The sequence below is a fragment of the Chiroxiphia lanceolata genome, chromosome Z (genome assembly GCF_009829145.1).
Source record: "Chiroxiphia lanceolata isolate bChiLan1 chromosome Z, bChiLan1.pri, whole genome shotgun sequence".
Lineage (NCBI taxonomy): Eukaryota > Metazoa > Chordata > Aves > Passeriformes > Pipridae > Chiroxiphia > Chiroxiphia lanceolata.
This window is the reverse complement of record NC_045671.1, coordinates 9,422,277-9,435,312: the sequence shown is the minus strand read 5'-3', so window position 1 is coordinate 9,435,312 and position 13,036 is coordinate 9,422,277. Positions and strand designations below refer to the sequence as shown.

Here is a 13,036-nt window from a genome sequence, read left to right as displayed (position 1 = left end):
TGAGTTTTCAAAAGGATTAGCAGCAAATAACAGTGGGTCCTACTACTGCTCCTGAAATGAGTATCGAAGGCATTCCATTATGAGCAAACAAGACTCTTCAAAGCTGTGCAGTTCCAGACTTCCACAGTTCTCAGTGCAGGGAGACTGGAGACATTTTGCTATTTAGACTGTGAAGGAAATTGCAACACAGGACTTGGAAAGGATAAAGGAATTCACAATAGAATTTGCAATAGCCTGCTCTTTCCCCTTTCCGTAGGACGAGACATTTCGATGGATAACACCACCACCCACAGTCATGTGAATAAGAGCCTGTAAGAGTCCAGATTTTGTTCCATCAGGACATAAATCATATCCTAATCAGAATTCAAGGGGAAACAAAGACAGGATTGGACAGCTAATGCCAGGCATCTCGCCTGCCTAGGAGAGCAGTAATCATTGGACTGGCACACTCTGTGAGCCAGTGGGCAACGCCTACACCAGTCCCCTTCTCCTGACAGTCCTCCCAGATTTGCCAATAAAAGTGATAAGAAAATCTGTGGTGACCTGCGCGTAACTCCCACAGGAGAGCCATCAGACCAGAAGTGCTCAAAACCAAACCACTTCATTTTCGCCCCACCGCTTCAGCACGTTCTGGTAACCAGAACCACCTTATTGGGTTACTCCAAGAATTCTTCTGATCTACTGCCCTACCCCCAACATTTTGGCATTGGCATATAGAAATCACAGAGTATGGAGTGATTTCTCCTAAAAACGCATTCTTCCAGCCTGCAACAACCAGGAACTTCTGGAGCTGGAGGTTGCACACTGACCATCACATTTCACAGACACTGAAACACATCTCTGCCATTGAGGTGTCTGATTCCTTTTGGAATCTGTGTGTATTTTCAGTCTTCATGCCATCTCATAGCAACATGTTCTACAAATCAACTGTGTTGAAACAGGACTTCCTTAACCTCCAGTCTAATAAATAATTTTGCTGGATGTGCTTCCTCTGTGCTGTGAGAAATAGCAAAGTTTATTAAGGTCATTCCTTATTCAACTTCTCCCTGCTGAACACTACATTATAGGCCTTTACTCTTTGTCACTGTCACCTACATTTTCTTGTTTAATCTCTCCTCCCACAGAAGCTTAATCATCCCCATTCCACTTTTCTCTATCATGACCAGGTCTATGTCACTCTTTTTGAGACAGAGTGACCATCTGGTATGTGGAACTCAAGATATAGGCACAACATGACTGAATACCTATTATACAAGAATACAGATCAGCATTTTTCAGCGTGAGTTCTACCTTTTTTGGCTACAGCTGAGCATTGAGCTGATATGCTCAGATAATAATCCAGAGTGACTCCAAAGGGCTTGTTGTGGGTAGTGAGAAACTGTTCACAAATCACTGTTATATGTGGCATTTTATCAGCATGAAATCTCATTTTCTGTTGTATCATGCTAAAGTTCTGCAAGATACACCTGTAATTCTTCAGGTAGTTTTCAAACCAACTACCCTGACTACCTCAGAATCATAAGAAAAATTAAAGTCTTCACTACATCTTCCAAACCATAGCTAGATGTGTTTCATAGCATGTGTTTCATAGCATGTGTTTCACAGGGATCCCTGCAGGATCAGGCACTGCAGGTACCTGATGCCCTGTAAAGCATAGCATTTGACAAGGCGTGCTCCAAGCACACTGACCAGGAATGCTCTGTTTGAGTGGATATCCCACGGTGGACTGTGGAGCTCTAATGCTCGTGATGTGCAGCTGAACTCGTGCTGACACAGGCCACGCACAGGCAGACATACTCCAAAGCTTAGCCAGGGACAGCCTCAGTGCTGTGTATATGGCAGCACAACCGTAACAGCAGCAGGATGGCCACACTCCACATCCTGTTGCTGGGATGAGATTTGCAGCACACCAAATCTGCACTCACGGATGTGTGTCTGAACCAGTGTCTTGCCCTGGCATTCAAGAAGGATCCTGGTGCAGTTTGAACCAGCCATTGTGAAATCAGCTAACTTGAACTTCCTCTTGTGAAGGCAGCCAAGAGCAGTTTTTGGATGTCCCCTGGATGTGTTCAAGAACAGGCTGGATGGGGCCCTGAGCAACTTGATCTACTGGGTGGCATTCCTGCCCACCCATGGAGGGGTTGAAACTAGATAAACTTTTAGGTCCTTTCCAACCCAAACCATTCTATGGTTCCTGGTCACCAGGAACCTGTTAAGAAAATAAAGCTTTAATTGTAAATATGATTCAGTGCCATCATCATTCTGCCAAGGATTCTTAAAAGAGCCTGTCATTGTTGGGTGACAGTCCCATCCACGGCTCCATGGAGGACTCGGTTGGAAGTGCAGAGTCCAGGGCAATGCTGAAGGACTACAAAGATGCTCAGCAAACACCAACCCCCAGGCACAATGGAAGTGAATTGTGGAAACCATGATTCCCAGTCCAGGCAAGCACACAAAAGAATGAGGAGGAGGAGAAACTGCTGGCTTCAGATGAGCAGAAGGTATCAGTACCAAAACCTTAACCAGGCTTTATGTTCCAGAATCAGAGGGACAGGTACCTAGAGCCAACAAACCTCTGAAAACCCTGATATGTGTCCAGGGCTTGGTGAAGAACTTAACTGGGAATTAAGTGTTCCGTGGAATGCAGATTACATAAATCCAGAGAGAACTGGGGTAGCCAGCCCCCCTGAATATCTGGGAGGGACACAACAAGCAGAAAACCTCCTCACAACCAAGTTTAACTTGAAGCACTCCAAGCTGAGCTGGCAAACCAGAAGGATCTAATGCCTGGTCCAGCTTCAGCAGAGCTTTTCACAGGAAAGAGCATCAGGCACCTACAATTACATATAGTATCTTCATTTCATATATTCCCAGTTCAAAAGCCAGGGATGGAGCGGGGAAGGGTGAAGGAACACTTCATCTATCCCTCACCTGTTTCATGCAAAATATTGCCCACAACCCCAGAAGGAAGACAGATATGAGGTTTTAGTGAACCATAGCCCTTATGTAATATCCTGGTCTGGGATATTACATCTTCCAGCTGACCTTAAAAAAAAGAAAATATATATTCCTGTGTATCACCCAATGACACTCCCCAGTCAATAGCTCTACAGACCCACCCAAAAGGCTAAACAACCAAGCCACTGACTAGAGAAAACTGAGGATACCAGGCATCCTGCACAGGAAAATGTGTCAGACAGCATCTGCTGTCACAGCAAAAACTGAACCAGAAGCAGAACTGCGGGCAGAATACTGTGCAGCCATAAACCAGGCTTGCATCTTCTGAATATTCTATGAATCCTTATCCACAGCCTGAAGGTTTCTGAGGGACAACTGCCAGGAGGTAAGGAAGCCTCTGAAGCAGCTGCTCTAGGTGTTGCTGTCTAAGCCCAAAGGATGCAAACCCACTGCTGCCAGCAAAAGGTCACCAGACTGGAACCTTGCCCAGCAGCTTCTATGAAGCACACAAACTAGCAGACTTTCAGACTGCAATTTTTCAACATGAGAGTACAAATTAGTTTTCTAAATACAGACCTGTACTCTTCATGGAATGAATGGCCTGGATGCCCGCAGGGCTGATGGAGGTAGCACTTGATGACACAAAAGACTTCAGTTTAAAATCCAGGGCAGCTACTGACTCCCTGAGTCACCTTGGTGTGCATACTTCAGGCCCTGGCTCTCTGGTGAACGAGGAGATGCTGAACCTCCCTGCCTCTCAGGGGAGGAAGAATGCAATAAAGCTTAAAAGATCTCAGGATCTCTGCCATAAATCCCAAAATTAGGGGAGGCAAGCAGGGTTGTTCATTACATAAAAAAGCCAGGCTTCTTTTAAGTGCCTAATTCGGATGTGGAAGCAGGATGCAGCCAGTAACAAAAACATTGGCCTTTCCTGGAGACACAGCCCTCAGATCAGACGGCGCTGTGTTTGTGGGCTGATGCGTGGGGATAGCACCTACAGGTCTGCCCTGGGTTTGCTCTCAGGTCTGGGAACAGCAGTGCACACAACCAGCTCGGCAGCACAGCCCTCACCAGGGCACACACAGCTCCCCCAAAGCCAGGCACGATGCTTCCAGAGAATCTACAGAAAGCCAGCGGTTGGATCATATGTTTTCCTAATTCAGAGGAAGCCTGGCCCAGCTCTTGCATCCCACAACATCTTCTGGTGTCAGGGAGGGGGGTGGTTTGGAAAAGGCCAGATCCATTTATAGCTGAAAAGTCTGGCAGAGGGCTCAGCTCCGTGTGGAAAAGCAGGAGCTGACAGCTCAGTACAGCCAGCTCCACCCAGCTGGAGAGGCAGGCTGGAGAAAGAGAGAGGGGGTACGGAAACCGCTTCCCTTCAAGCTGCGAGGAACAGGAGAGAGAGAGGTGGCTTCTCGACATTGCCAGGAAGAGAAAAAACACTCTCTTGCCTTCTAAGTGAATTACAAAAAGTAGGGCTGCAGAAGACTAGCTCTGGAAAACCCAAGGAGTAGCTGAGCTGCAGATATGGCCAGAAGCACTTCAGAGATCAAGCTCAGGCTGAGGGGCTCTGTGCCCTTCTGCTGAGCCTTCCATCACATGAGCCCTGCAGCAGCACAGACCCCTATCACAGGGACAGGGACAGAGATGTCTGGGAGCTGAGGCTGGGAACTCAGCACACCCCACCTCCCCACCCCCCCCACTTGTTACCAGGACAAATGACAGCTCCTCAATCCAGCATAGTTACATCAACCAACACATAAGCAGATGCAGCAAAAAGCCCCTGCCAGCCCTCATGGAAAAAGCTTGCCCCTGAGGACAAGGCACCAGTTTAAAGCATCAACATGCGCAGACTTATGCTGACTTCAGCTCCACCCCATGTTGTCAGGCATGAGACAGTGAGAGAGGAGAGGTATTTACATAGCTAACCCAATTTAGCTAACAATTGTGCATATTCACAATAAAATTAGGAAAAATAACCACTGAAGCTGTGTTGGGGATCACTGAGATGATGATGCCATAAGAAAAGCAAATGCAGCCTAGATAATTCAGTGAAATACCAGAGCTATTGTACAGGCATGATAACAAAGCATCACGCAAAAAAAAAAAAAAATCTGGTCAGCCGCATTTAAAAATTATAAACTCAAACAAATAGGTGCAGAGAGGCCCTGAGAGAAACAGAAAACCTATCAAACAAGAAGAAACTTAAGAACCTGGCTTGTTTAGCCTAACCAAATGTAGGCAGAGAGAGGATAGGATTGCTGTCTAAATATATCATAGGAGACAAACAAAACTGCTGAAGCAAAAGGATAACGCTGGCACGACAACAAGAGAATAAATGCACTGTGAACACATTTAGGTTGAAAATTAGAGAGGGAGAAAAATCAACCATCAGAACAGGAAGCTTTCCAGCTGGAATGGCTGGGTTTAGGATGAAGTTTATCAGTGGTCTGATGGGGTTACAGGATACAGTGCTTATGCCCACAGATATCTTTATGCTCGTATTTTTGTTCCAGCTAGTAATTAGCATGCGGCACTAGTGAGATGTCTCCTTCATCCAAAAGACCTGAGGATCACTCCACTTGGAGAACCTAGGGCAAGGAATGCAGTGCTCCTCTGCCCTCCCATTTCCTAAGAGCTGCTCACGCATAATGACTTCCAGGCTACAGGTCAGTGGGAAAGAGTTGTATGGATGCACACCGATTCAGGGAGAGCTACCAGGCAGCACAGAGAGAATGCAGGTATTGTAGTTAGCAATGGAAAACACCCTTGAGGTGTCTCTGCCTGAAAGCATCTGATGCCCCACAGTATTAGGGGCAGAGGTTGCTCTGTGTCATCCTGTGGATTCAGGGGAGAGAGATGATGTTCTCAGCTCTCCTCAGATACAGTGTAATCATATTATCACCGGTTATCAAAGAATCACAGAATGGTTTGGGTTGGAAGGAACCTTAGAGATCATCTTGTTCCAAACCTCCTGCCAAGGGCGGGGACACCTTCCACTACCCCAGGTTGCTCAGAGCTCCATCCAGCCTGGCCTTGAACATTTCCAGGGATGGGGCATCCACAGCTTCTCTGGGCGACCTATTCCAGAGTCTCACCACCATCAAAACATAATCATTCTCGATCCCTAAACTGCAGCCCAGCAGAGTGGCAAGTACAGACACAACAGCAGACCAGTGTTCAAACTATAAATATTTATATGATGGAATAATGAGGATAAAAAGGTAGAGGGTGAAAACAAAATCCAAACCCTATTTCAGAATTAATTTTTTTGACCTATCATAAAAATGAGGGCTTCATAAAAACCTATAGATTATCGGTTTTAGACATCGCACGGAGATGATGACACAAGGTTTCACCTTCTCCTGGGGACCAAGCAGAACACCGCGCACATGAGAAATACAGACCACCCCTCGTCCACGGACAAGCCCCCAGCCCCAGCCCCAGCCCCCGCCCCGCCGTCCCTTACCGATCGCCCGCATCGCTCCGCTGTTTACAGCCGGTTGACGGGGCGGGCTCTCGACGCTGCCCGCCCCCACTGTGTCCTCCGCCTAAGGATGTCTGACGTTTCCTTTAAGTTTCCTCTTAAAATATCCCAGCTAGGATGGAAAATTTTGGGAATTTGACCGTTTCCCGCATCAGGATACCGGATGAAAAAAGCATTGTCGTCTCAGATCCGTCGTCCCACAGACCATCCTCCCGCTTTAGGAAGTCCAGGAGTTAATATGCACTTCTGGTTATAAACTGCTCAGATCAATTAACAGAGTGCCAGGGAATCTATCATCCCAATATTCTCTTTTTATTAAAAAAAAAAAAAAAAAAAAAAAACAAAACCAAAAACAATTATATTACAAAATCAGGAGTGATGTAGAACAGACATCACTGCCAGCTGATGTGTTTCAAATGCTGATTGTGTGTCAAACTACAGAAATAATTGTGTCTGGTGCAAGCTCACCAACAGCTTTATTATCCCCTGCATGTCGTATCCAACATTTTCAAATCCCCTTTTAGCCAGGAGGTGAGTGCTTTGCACGTAAACCGTGTGAGAAGAGAGGCACAGTGTCAGAGTTTCCTTGCTCTGTCTACACAAGGTCTGCCTCTGCCGCTCTGCAATACATTCTACTGCATCACATGCTAGGAACAGCTTTGATAGGACTCTCAGACCACAGACCAGTCTGGGTATCATGGGGATGTCTGTTTATCTGCACAAATTCTCCTTTTTCCTCTAACCCTAGGGAGGCTGACTGTGAAAGACATAATCCTCATCAGAAAGCTCTGATTGTCTCTGCAAAGTGAATGGTAAATCAGAGGGAGGTGACAAGCACTCACTATCACAGTGGTTTCCTCAGCCAGAGTGCAGACTCTCACTTTACTTAGGTGTCTCCTTGCAGGGGAGATCACCAGATTAGAATTTGCTCCCTCCCTAGCAAGCAGCTCCTGGACACTGAAGCCTAGATCCAGTCTCAGCTCCAGTTTTGCACTGGCCATGCTGAAATTTAATACCACAGTTTGCAACAAGCCTCCCCGAGCAGCAGGTGCAACAGACTGGGGCTTTTTCTGTGCTCAGTTAAACCCAGGGAGATGAAACCTTCTATTAGAGTTTAACCTGTCTGCTGAAACTGTGATCACAGGCAGCAAGGTGTTCCATGCAGACCAGATGAAACGGGGGCATTAGCTGGCCTGTTGCCATCATAGGTTGCCACCACTGACAGCTCAGAAGCTCATGGCAGAGAGCTCCCCATAAATATCAGAGGCTTCCTGCACAAAAAAACCCCAATTCAAAACAAGAAGGGAGTCTAAAACTGTATGAAGGAGCTGAAAAAAACCTCAACAAACCAAAAAAATCCCAACCCACAAGTTGCTTAGTCCTCTGCACAAAAAAAAGCTGCATCTAGACAGCTCAGCAGTGCTGGCAGGACAAACTCTCACGCTGCCACGCTGGCCTTCCACCAGCAAGTAACCTTGCTGATCATGGAGCTGGTGAAACAAAATAGTGAGCAAATCCCACTCCCTCAAGATCACCATGACTCTGGCTGTGTCTGTGCATTTTAGGTCCCTCTGCTGGTAGTCAGACTGGTAGGCTTTTCGGCTCTCTGCCACCCATGTTTGACAGACAACCCATTCCCAAATAAAATGTGAGCCAGCACAGAGCAGAGAAACACTGCAGCAGCTCTTAAGGCCTCACTAAGTTCCTCTGAATCTTGACCGAACTGCTCATCATGGAGGGTGAGGGAGCCACCAGGGAACTTCATCCCTTACACTGAAACACAGCACCAGTGGAGTAAAGGCTATTTCAGGTGCTAGCCATGAAACAGCATTTCTGCTTTCAATACTGTTTGTGTAATCACCATCAAGCCAGATGCATGTGCATCTCAGTCTGTTATGGCGGCGGAGACATCTGGAGCTGGCAGCTCAGCTGAGCCCTAACCAGATTTTAGGGCCAGATTTTATTATTTGGTCCATATGGGAGTCTGGGCATCTTCTGCTCTTTTATTTTAAGTTTAAATTAAGTGGCTGGTGCCCCGTTACAAAACTTGAGAGGGCTCTGAGGGCAATGATCTTTTACAGGAGCAGATTTGCAATGCAGATAAAACAGCGCAGGCTGATGAGTGTCATCTCCTTGTCCCTTGACCAAGTAAGGGTTTGTCTGAGCTTGCAGCAGTTCCCGATTGCAGATGTGGGATGAGGGTGCTCTTTGGGCACTGGCCATCTCCTGAGAAAGTGGATTACAGTCAAAAGGCTACAAGATTACACATATTACAAAGATTGTGGATTTGGGGGTTGTGTGGCTGGACCTAAGGCACACCTGGGGTCAGTACTGTCACCCCAGTAATATGGTCCAGAGTGGATTCATGAAGAGAAACAAAGGCACAAGAATGAGAAAGGCATTGCCAATTCAGCCTTTCCCTCAGACTGGACTTCTCTTTCCTCTGAGGTATGTAGTTAAAGGGAGGGAAAAAATAGCGTTATGAGCAATCTTGGGGAGTGGATATGCCTCCTGCAGCACATTCTCTCTTGTTCCATGGAGGCCTTCTGGGATACCATACAACTCCATGCTCCAATTCACCCTGCCCACCTTCCCCAGCAGCAGCACACATCTTTGGAAAAGAAGCTGGAATCAGAAGATACATATGGGTGACAGGAAAGGCCCAAGTCCTTGATTTGGTAGCCTGGAAGGCAGAACTCTGGGCAGCCACTGGCTCGGTCCTCTCCTGACAGCCCTTTACTTTGGTTTGCTTTCCTATTTTTTTTTTTTTTGGGGGGGGGGGAGTATTGTTCTTTTCTTTTTTTTTTCTTTTTTCTTTCGTTCCTTTTTTTTTTTTTTTTTTTTTTTTTTTACAATCCTTTGTGTTTGTATTTGTCGCTGTTTGGTGAAAATGTTCCTGTTGTGGCGAAAGGTGATTTTGGCCGCATGTTTCTGCCAGACATAATGAGTGCTCCAAAGCCGTGCTGATGAGAGAAGGCATAGCCAGAGCGGCGGGTGCTGGTCCGACGCAGCCGTCGCTTGGGTGAGGGTGGAGGGGGCCGCTTTTTGGCTTCTTTGATCTTGAGCAGGACCTGAAATGAGAAAATAAGGTGGAAAAAGTGCAAAGTGCATCATTATTCACAAGCACGGTAGAAGAGGAGCAGAGAAAGGGAAACAAAAGCAGCGATACAAGGCCAAAAATGACTGACAAAAGGGGGCGATGGCAGGAGGGGAGGCAGAACGGCGACTGAACTGGCAGCACAGGGCGGCAGCCTGGTAAAAGGAAAAAGCAGTCTTATTCTAAAAGGCATTAATGGGAGTGTCATCCGTAAGTCATGGGAGGGAATGATTTCCGTGTATTGTTCTTCGCAGCTCTGTAATGCCCCGGCTGGGGTATTACTGCAGCTCTTCAAGGCACTCAAATCACCCAAAATGTGAAAGTCATCTTGACCATAGTCAAAAGTCCAGAAAACAAATGAGGAAACATTTAAGAATTGGCGTATTTAATATGGAAAACAGACTACTAAAGGAGATTTCTGATATGTAAAAGCTTTTTGTGATGAGAATGATTATCCTCATAGAATTACAGAATCATGAAGTGGTTTAGGTTGGAAGGGACCTTGAGGACCATATCATTCCAATCCCCCTGCCACTAGACCAAGTTGATCAACACACCATGCAGCCTAGCCTTGAACACGTACTGGGATTGATAGATTTTTGTACTCCTTGCTAGAAGGGAAATAAATATTGCACTTTATTTGCAGGTCGTGGGCTTTCTGCTCCCAAGTGGCCACTGAGTTAATCTGTGCTTAAGCACCTTTTCAGAAAGAGGTTGTCTAATGCAGGAGGCTGGTATTGAGTGCCTGTGGCTCAGCAGAATCCCCAGCTGCTGGACTCCTGCGCTTCTTGCTTGGCCCAACGGCAGCGATAGGTACTTGGCCTCTCTAAACATTGGGTCTGTTTACTGCCAGCTGGGCAAGTCCACACAGGAGGAAACCCAAATACTCCTCTCCTGTGACCATTCACTTCCAGAGGAGGCAGAAAAGTAATATTGTGCTAGAGAGAGATGCCCAACCCCAGCACTGAAGCTGGGATTCTGGGTGACAGCTGTTTGACTTCTCCTCAACTGAGGGGTAAACTCAGCCTGTTTTTACACCCCTGAACTGCCTCTTTGTCCCAAGGACCTCCCTACCTAGAACTCTTCTCTAGCACCCACCTACCCTCTCTGCAAGGGCTGAGAATTCCCCTAACTCCTTCTTCTAAAGTCCTGAAGAACTGTGGAGGAGCTCCACAGACATCCCGAGGATGACTAGGCACGGCAGTCAACTGTGGTGCATGCCCTTGTTGCTGTGCTCTGACACTGGTTCCTGGCAGCTCGGTGCAGGGAGATAAAGGAAGCACGAGGTGGCAGTAGCACTCAGCAGATGCTCCTCTTTGGAAGCGAGCCTGAGGAGCTCTGTGCATGCTGCTGTTCTTGGCTGCAGTGGGCTATGAGCTCTCTGCCCACTCTATCACTCCCAGCCTCTCCTTGCCCTACTGCCCTCATCTTCATATTCCCAGGGATGGGAAGGCATCTGGTTTCAGAAGGGGCATGTAAGCATTGGCTACAAAAGAAGTAAATTCTGAAATAAAAAAAATCCCCACAAACATGTCTACCCGGGTGGAGGGTGGAAGGCTGTGGTCTGCCAGGCTAAAAACTGCACAGCAGCAGGGCAGGAGAAACACATCACTCCTTTGCCACTGAGCCACAGTGCTTAAACCCTGCACCTAAAAATAGTGCAGCTTTCCTGCCTCAGAGCATTCTAATCCACATCTAAATAATCTCAGCCTTTGTCCCAGCTGCAGATGGTTTGAACTGTGCCAAAACCCAAATTCAGTCCTCCTTCTCAGGGGAGTAGGGGACAGACAGACAGTGGCACTTGCACAGACAGGGGCGCACACTCCAAGCAATGCCAAGCCCATGGCTCCATGGTAAACTTAGGCCATAGTAAGCAGGATTTCTGGTTTAATAAGGTATCTCCTTACTTTATCACTGGGTGTTGGCTTTAACTGAGTCTTCAGGAACCGAAAGCCAACCACAGGCAGCACGCAGAGGGTGATGCTGAGGAAGATTGCTAGCCACACATTCGGTTGGCTGAGGGTGTTTCGAGCCGTACCTGAAAAACAAAAGCATGATTAAAACAGTAAAAGCAGCACCTCTTGTTCACCTGAACCTTTTGCTCTCTGATTTCAAAGAACTTGGCAAACAGACCAAAATATATGGCAGACACCATCTCCAATAGTGAAATTCACTGGCTGTAGAGAGGACAGCAATGCTAGTGTCACGAGCAAAGAAAAATGAAATATCCAGACACAGTTGCAGCAACAACCCAGGGATACAATGATGTCAGAGTAATCTCTTTAGAAAGAGTCAAATCACTGCAAAGGATTCATATAAATGTTCAGGAGACCTTCATCAGAAGTCCAGCCCTCCCACCTTTTACCAGGACTCTACTGCAAAAGGAGGAATACTACTTTCTTACTTTCCAGTACCATTTCCTGAAGCATATGGAATACTACTCTGACTGCATAGCAGACGAGGGGAATCACAGCCCTTTATGAGAGAAGCATGTGTTGCTCTGGGTATCTGCACAGACAGTGTAGCCTAATGGGTATATTGGCAGAACTACTGCCATGTACTGGGGTGTCACTGACACCTTCTTTGAAACCAAAGTGCTCGGTTCTGGCTTCTCCAAAACTGAGTGAATATAAGATAGAACAAACAGTCTGCAAAACTCTCAATACAGGGCTTAATGATGCTGTTGTTGGCAGTAAAGTTGCTGAATGTTTTCTTTCCAGTTGGCCAAATTCTGCTGTAATACAACTCCACTGAAATTAAAGTAAACAAGTTGTCTCAGTCCAGACTAGAAACACGTTCCTTAAAAATGACCTTATTGTCTCACAGCACTATGGCTAGTTTAACAACACAGTAATGAGAGGGCAGCAGGTAGTGATATCCCTGGCAAGTGAGTTAGAATCACCATGGAATCATCAAGGTTGGAAGTGATCTTCAAGATCATCCAATCCAACCATTCACCTCTTTTTGGAAACTGAACAGGCACGCGCTGTCTTCTCTCACTCAGCATTTTTAACAGTAAAAGTCATCTCTTACAGGTAGATCACAGGTAGATGTGATCACCTGCTTGAAAAATATGTTGCAACAACTGACCTGCATCTCAGGTAGTTCTAAATTGGCTTAAGGCCCTTGCTATTGAAGCGAAGGTAGGCAGAACAAGTTTTACTGAAGAAGTCATCCAAAAATAAAGGCATTGATCAATTAAAAAATCTGAGACTTGGAACACAAAGTTTGGGGATTTCGGAAGTAGGGGCTCATAACAATGTTGTATCAATACTGGCTATGGATGCACAGAGCTATTTAAAACATCCAAATTCACTAATCGTACACGTTTCTCCTGGTCAGAGTAGACCAGGAGGTAGATTCATTTTTATGTTAGCCATCATTTTTTGCATGTGCTCAGAAATCTGTTATGTAGAGTAACTACAAAGACCTGGTCATCACTGGAATGTTTTTGGTTTTGTTGTTGTTGGGAATTTGCCATTTAACCTGGCAGA

At 46.4% G+C, this 13,036-nt stretch overlaps 2 protein-coding genes across 9 annotated transcripts in view; both read right to left on the bottom strand.

Moving 5' to 3' along the window:
• Positions 1 to 6,623, bottom strand: part of RUSC2 (RUN and SH3 domain containing 2) — a 57,840-nt gene extending 51,217 nt beyond the window's left edge. For all 4 annotated transcript variants that reach the window (XM_032674876.1, XM_032674871.1, XM_032674878.1 and 1 more), the window contains exon 1: positions 6,428 to 6,623. The gene's annotated coding sequence lies outside the window, so the exon portion shown is untranslated. The remainder of the gene's footprint in view (positions 1 to 6,427) is intronic.
• Positions 6,624 to 6,777: 154 nt separating this feature from the next.
• Positions 6,778 to 13,036, bottom strand: part of LOC116780238 (phospholipid-transporting ATPase FetA-like) — a 94,966-nt gene continuing 88,707 nt past the window's right edge. For all 5 annotated transcript variants that reach the window (XM_032674880.1, XM_032674883.1, XM_032674881.1 and 2 more), the window contains 2 exons: positions 11,450 to 11,580; positions 6,778 to 9,516 (listed from right to left, as the gene is read on the bottom strand). In XM_032674880.1, the coding sequence (XP_032530771.1) occupies positions 9,295 to 9,516; positions 11,450 to 11,580 (353 nt within the window). In that variant the 3' untranslated portion in view covers positions 6,778 to 9,294. The remainder of the gene's footprint in view (positions 9,517 to 11,449; positions 11,581 to 13,036) is intronic.